We start from the raw sequence: 6,651 nt of genomic DNA on the forward strand, positions 1-6,651 counted from the left end.
GTGGCGCCACACAGGTCGTCTTGCCGGTGACGGTGAACGTGCTCTTCCTGGCGACCTGCTGCGGTGGGGGACGCTCGGGGACAGGTCGCGTCGCGAGCCAGCAGAAGCATTCTGCTGCCGTAGATAGTCTCCAATTGCGGCGGGGCGACTACCGCGCTGGGGGCGGGGGGCGTCGGGTGAAAAACCGGGAAGGCCAAGTCGTCGGTAGGGACATCGGCGATAGACGTGGCTGGCCTCTCCGCAGTGGTAGCAGAGCGGTCTGAAGTCGGGAGTCCGCCAAACGTCCGTTTTGCGAAATGGCTGAGAGTGTGGCGGGACGCTCAGAGTAGGTTGGACAGGCCGAGGAGGCGTCCAACGGTTTTCGTAGTACGACGGACGAGTAGGTGGCACCTGTCTCACAGCGGCGGCGTAGGTTGGTCTCGGTACTTCGGCGTCGGGGTTGGCGGTGGGCGATGTCTGGATTGCCTGCTGAACCTCGTCCTTGATGATCGCACCGATCGAAGACAAAGGGTCTTGAGCCTTCTCAGGACAGAGGAGAGCTCGTACTTCTTCGCGTACCACCTCTCGAATCAGCTGTCTGAGCGATCCGACGTCGAGGCCAGCCGTCGTGGAGAAAGCCTCGTAGCCCTGGTGTCGTTCGTTGACGGTAGCGCGCGAGAGAGCAGGGTCCTCTCAATGCGGACGGCTTCGTCCAGAAAAGCGTCGGTCGTGACGGGTGGATCCCGGGACAGGGCGCGAAAAATTTCTTCTTTTACGCCCCTCATGAGTCGCTGAACCCTCTCCTCGGATGCTTTGGGGTCAGCTCGCCGGAAGAGCCGCAACACATCTTCGACGAAGCCTGTAACGCTTTCGTTTGGCAGCTGGATCCGTCTCTGGAGCAGATGTTCAGCGCGTTCAGCTCGTTGTTGAAAAGCGAACGCCTCGCGGAGTTTGCGTTTGAAGACGTCCCAGGACGTGAGCGAAGTCTCCCGGTTCTCAAACCATGTCTTCGCGGTGCCTTCCAGGGAGAAATAGACGTTCGAGCTTCTGGTCGTCACTCCAGTTGTTGAACTTGGCGATCCGCTCATAGTGGTCGACCCAATCGTCCACGTCGTCGTAATACTCCCCACTGAATGTCTTCGGCGACCGTGCAGGGGCTATGGGCGTGGCAACAGGTTGCGCCACTTGGGTACTGGTCTCCGCAGTCATCATCTTCATGCGTTTAGGGGGTTCTAATGGACCGAATTCTGCAGGCAGACCAAGCTGTCTTCTGCTTTGTCGCAGTTGGTCTTCCAGGCCGTTGGACAAGGAATGCCCTGCACCTCCACCAGAAATGTCACGAAGCGAAATGGGTCGGCGAGTCTTCGAATAAACAGCGAACGGTTTATTAGACTACTTGATAGCAAAACACAAGAGTGATAGCTCTCTGAACACAACTGAGTCCAAAGAATGAATGCTCCAGCTTGGAGCGCACAACCATTTAAACGTCGCGCCGAAAAGGCTAGAAACAGCACGTGCGTTTGCCAGAGAGCAGGCGATGTGTCTAGAAGCTTCTTGCTTCTTCTTCAGCATGCGCCGGGATGAGATGTACCGTTTCGTGCCTGACCTGGAAGTTTCGCGATGATGATTCGTGGCAATACATATAGACCTTGTTGGCCCCCTACCATTGGCCAGCGGTTTCCGGTGCGTTCTCACCATCGTCGACCGATATACGCGCTGGCCGGAAGCCGTCCCCATCACCGATGCTAACACCCCCACCATCGCCCAAGCGCTCATCAGTGCGTGGATATCACGCTTCGGGGTACCCTCTGTCATCACCACTGACAGAGGTCCTCAGTTCGAGTCAGCCCCCTTTACCAACCTCATGCGGACTCTTGGTACGAAGCGTTCCCGCACAACTGCCTATCATCCCGCATCCAACGGCCTCGTTGAGCGACTCCATCAGCAGCTGAAGGTCGCCCTCCGCGCCGCCCAGCACACCCCCTGGCCAGAAGCTCTGCCCCTCGTACTGCTGGGCATCCGAACATCCTTCAAGCCCGACCTCGGCTGCACCACTGGAGATCTTGTTTATGGTGCCCCCATACGCCTTCCCGCTGATGTCCTTGAAGCCTCGCCTACCCTGCCGCTCCTGGCTCCCGCCGACTACTTGTCCCGGCTCCGGCACACCATGGACGCTCTCCGCCCAACCCCTCCCCGTTCCAGTCGCGTCTCCAACGCCTTCCAACACCCCGACCTTGACCGCTGCTTGCACGTCTTCTTCCGCTGCGACGGTGTCATAAAACCGTTGCAGCCACCTTACTCCGGGCCCTATCCCGTCATACGGAGAACCCCAGCCTACTTCACGCTTCTCGTCAACGGCAGGGAAGACACCGTTTCCCTCCACCGTCTAAAACTTGCCTTCGACGCCTCCACCTTGCCGGCCGTCGCATCGCTTGGTCCCTTCGCCTCGCTTCCCACCCGTCAGCCTGGAGACCCGTCGCCAGCCCATTCGAGCCCTTCCCGTCCACATGTAACATGGTGCAAGCGCCTAGTCACCAGTCGTCGCTTTACGGCGACTCCCTAGGAGGGGGGCCGCTGTAGCCGCACCTCTACCGCCATCGACAGCGCACCCGGAATCGCGGCGCGCGATATTAAACTGCAGCCCAGCCAGTTCGGCTCTGGCTACCAACCAGAACGGTTGTGTCCGTGATTATTCTAGTTGAGCCAACAAGAGCAGAAAAACGAACGTCCGGAGAGGAACTTGCTCACCCACGAGATGGCATACGGGGGGGGGGGATGTTGAGGGCAGCCATGCACTGAAGGGGGATGCAGTGCTCCACGCTATTGTAGGCCTTGGCAATATCCGCGCAAGGCAAATCTGGCTTTCAAGGTTCGCGTGGGCCATCCAAATTTAACAGCGGGGGCGAAACCCAATCTGGCAGTCATTAAGAGCAGCAGTATTCTCCAAGAAAGAGGATATACGGCGGTGCAGAATGCGCTCGATGGTCTTGCAGAGGACGGAGGTCAGGGCAATTGGACGGATGTTGTCTTTGACCAGGCCCCTCGAGGGAATTTTCTTAACGATGACCACCTTGGCCACCTTCCAGTCGTCTGGGAGCCATGACTGCTCGAGCGACACGTTCACAATGTTTAGAAGCTCGCGTGGATGGGAAGCCCACAGGGACCGCAGCATCCTTCCTGTAATGCCGTCCGGACCAGGGGCAGAGTTCGGAAGAGCACGCACAACTGAGTCGAGTTCCTCTTCGGTAACGGCGCAGAAGCCGGACGTCGATTCGTCAGCCAGCGCTTGGACACGTGAAACAGAGCTGTGGAAGTGCAGCGCAAGACCTCTGGCTATGTCTTCGAGCCGGGTTCTGGCAATGTCATCAGGCACGACGGAGGAGTCGCAGGGGGGTTCGCAGGACAGCGATCGTCGGAGGTGTGTAATATGCTGGGGAGGGCCTTCCGATGCTTCGGGTTGGACAGAAATGAGTTGCGCTCGTTGTAGAAAGACTGCTTAGCAGCGGAGATGGTACGCTTAAAGCGAGCCTTGAGAAACTGGTAATTCTTCTAGTTCAAGTAGGAAGTGTTTGCAAGCACTTGTTTGCAAGCTGCCTTGCGACGACAGTAGGCCCTTGTACAAGCCTCGTTCCCCCACGGGGCGCAGTTCGACCGCGAGCGCTTAACAAGACTAAATGTAGCAGCCGCTATCGAGAGTGACAAAGAGGTCACGGCATTGACCGCGCGGTCACTGGCAGGTAGGCCAACACCTTCCTGAAGGAGTCGCTCCAGGTTCTTCTCTTGCAGGTGGAAATTGCACAGGGAGCGCGCAGAGACAGACTACCTGGCAGGAACGGCTACTTCAAAGAAGATAGGCAGATGGTCGCTGTTGGAACCCAAGGTGAGGGTTCGCCACGACATCAGGCGGACCGAAAAGGGGTGTAGAGTGAGGTCGAGCATACAACGGGCGGTGCCACGGAGGAACGTTGGAGATCCGTCATTCCCAACAGAGAGGTTATGACGGCATATCCAGTCCCTGTCGTTGGAGTCGGTCTTGAGCCCCCATTGAACGTGATGTGAGTCGAAATCACCAGCGACCACGTATCCGTGGGGCAAGTTGGAGAGTGCACCTCTGAGAGTCGAGGGGGATTGGAAGCCCGCTGGGCAGTACACGTTCAAAACAGCCAGGGACCCGTTGCAGGGAAGTGTGAGCTGGACCGCAAGAGCCTCGCAGAGAGGGGACGCAATCTGCCATACAACATGGGCGGAGTGCACAAGCTGGTGAGAAACAAGGGTCAAGAGGCCGCCTTCTTTCCCCACGGGTCGGTCCAGTCGAAATGCATGGAAGCCGGTGAAGGAGAAGGGGCGACGCGGTGATAGCCACGTCTCTTGCAGAACAATAACGTCAGGTGAACAATGAGAGATGAGCATATGGAGGTCGGGCAGGGTTGATGAAATCGAGAGGCAGTTCCATTGAAGGACGCGAAGGCTACTCTTCATCGGTTAATATAGATGCTGCAACCGCGGCGGCGAGGACGTCTCCGTCCCCACCCTTCTGTTTGCCCGCTTTCTTCGATCGCTTGCCCATGGGGCTATCGCAGGGGCTGCACCACCTTAGTGCAGGGGGAGAGGCACCACGTTTGGAGTGCGAAGCCGTGGCGTCCATGTCCTCAGGAGACGAGCATTGAGGGAGAGCTTGCTCTGAGGTCGGAAGACGAGAGGGAGGGAGAGGTTCACAGGGCTGAGCAGGCTGAGGGGGAGGCACCGGAGCAGGTACCTCAGTCGCTTGCTTGTGGCCTTGGACGGCACCACCAGACTCAGAGAGCGCGGAGGAGAGGGACGCAACTAGAGCCCTGCGCGGATGAGGTTTTTGGCATCCGCATCCGACCCGCATCCGCGCACACGTTATCCGCATCCGATCCGCATCCGCACCATACACAACAGTTTACATCCGCATCCGATCCGCTGAGCAAAACGCACCATCCGCATCCGATCCGCAAAAATCCGCACGTTTCGAAAGACGCGTAAAGACCGCCGGAAGCATGTTGGTATAATTTCGGATGCCTCCATGCTGTCACGGAAGGACTCAGTCATGACGACAAACAAAGGTAAACTTTTCAACAAACGCGATATGGAGAGACTTCTGGAACGCGTGGAACGCTACCTCGTCGGCGCTCGCGCGGTTCGAGACGCCTGAATGCCTCCTCTCCCGTCTTGGCGCCGTGCATGGTCAAAGGTGAACCAGAGCATGCGCTCGCTGTCGGCTGTCGGCGCGCAATACAAATAAATTGCGGGTGGAAAAATGACAGCACGCAGTATATCCGCATCCGATCCGCTACCGATCCGCTGCCTTCGTATCCGCATCCGACGTCGAGCCATCCGCATCCGATCCGCACACCGCAGAAAGTGCTAATCCGCGAATCCGCAAGTATATTGCGGATATCCGCGGATGGTGCAGGGCTCTAGACGCAACCATGGAGCAAAGAGAGGCAATTTCTTCCCTCATCTTCGACACGGCGGCCTCGATGGCGGCGTTGACGGCGGCATTGCTCATGTTTTGTAGGCTGTCATCTGGGACTCGGGGCTGCTGAGCTCTGCTGGCGAAATCAGAGCCACGGCTCCTTAAAGTGGCAGAGGCATCAAAGCGGGAACAGTGACGAGAGCCCATGATCTCAAGCAAGGAGGACTCCTGCTCACGACAAGGACATGATTGACAGTCAGCTGGGTGGGAGCCGCCTCAGAGGCAGCACAGCGTGGCAGAGTTACCAGAGCAGGTGGACTCGATGTGGGCTTCTCCGCAGCGCCGACAACGGGGATCAGACCTACAGTTCTTGATATTATGCCCGAACCGGAAGCAACGCTTGCACTGCAGGGGTCTTCGTTTGTAGGGGTACACGCAGAAGATGAGGGGCCAAGACTTTATTTCGGACGGGCAGGAATGACCCTCGAAAGTCACGACGACAGACTCAGTGGGGATGCGTAGGTCGTTATCGAGTCTGCTGCAGCGGAATGCATCCAGCGCGCCAACGTCGGCGAACAGCCCCAGGATCTCGGATGCTGGGAGAAAGACGTCTACACCTCTCACCACACCCTTGACGCAGGCAAGGTGATGCGGGATAAAGGCATCAACGGGAACGCCCCCGAAGGAGGATGTGGCTAGAAGGGAGCGTATAACATTCAGGTTGGCGGATTTGCAGACAATGCCGCCTCTGCCGTATTGGCGGACTTCAGCGATGTCTCGGAAGTCAGGAGTTGCGGCTTCGAGGCCTTGAAGCAGGGCTTTGGGATTTTTTTTAGAGCGGATGATTGCGCCATTGGATGGTTTTAGAACAACCGGGATGGAAGCAAAGCCATTGGCTCTGAAGAGGTCCAGGGGAACAGAACGTAGGTTCACGGACGCCGACCAGTATGGGTCGGGCCCACTGCTAGTGGCCGGCATCGCCGCCGGCTGCGCTCGGCCCTGGTCAATTACCCGCCGGCGGACCAGCACTGGGACCAGGGGGATCCCCCAAAAAGGCCCAAGAGGCCAAAGATACGGCCAGGAAACTCGAGAGAGACGAGACGCTGACGAACAGCTGCTGATCAGCCTTCGGTGGAGTGAGACCACATTCAAATCCCCAAATCTGAGAACACGAGAACGTGCTCAGGCGCGATCTCATCTTTGCTCTCAAATTTGCTTTATGCAACCAGCTC

The 6,651-nt window shown here is 57.9% G+C and overlaps 2 protein-coding genes across 2 annotated transcripts; one reads left to right on the forward strand and one right to left on the reverse strand.

Moving 5' to 3' along the window:
* Window positions 1–1,843: 1,843 nt before the first annotated feature.
* On the forward strand, window positions 1,844–2,542 carry LOC135389585 (uncharacterized). The gene has a single exon (XM_064619621.1). The coding sequence runs from the start codon at window positions 1,844–1,846 to the stop codon at window positions 2,540–2,542; it is 699 nt and encodes a 232-aa protein (XP_064475691.1).
* Window positions 2,543–5,695: 3,153 nt separating this feature from the next.
* Window positions 5,696–6,397, reverse strand: LOC135389586 (uncharacterized). The gene has a single exon (XM_064619622.1). It carries the CDS (start codon window positions 6,395–6,397, stop codon window positions 5,696–5,698), a length of 702 nt encoding a protein of 233 aa, XP_064475692.1.
* Between the last annotated feature and the right edge of the window lie 254 nt (window positions 6,398–6,651).

Source organism: Ornithodoros turicata, chromosome 3 (genome assembly GCF_037126465.1).
Source record: "Ornithodoros turicata isolate Travis chromosome 3, ASM3712646v1, whole genome shotgun sequence".
In the NCBI taxonomy this organism is placed as follows: domain Eukaryota; kingdom Metazoa; phylum Arthropoda; class Arachnida; order Ixodida; family Argasidae; genus Ornithodoros; species Ornithodoros turicata.

Coding starts and splice junctions, on each gene's coding strand:
- LOC135389585 (XM_064619621.1), top strand. CDS start 1,844: ATGCGGACTCTTGGTACGAAGCGTTCCCGCACAACTGCCTATCATCCC.
- LOC135389586 (XM_064619622.1), bottom strand. CDS start 6,397: ATGCCGGCCACTAGCAGTGGGCCCGACCCATACTGGTCGGCGTCCGTG.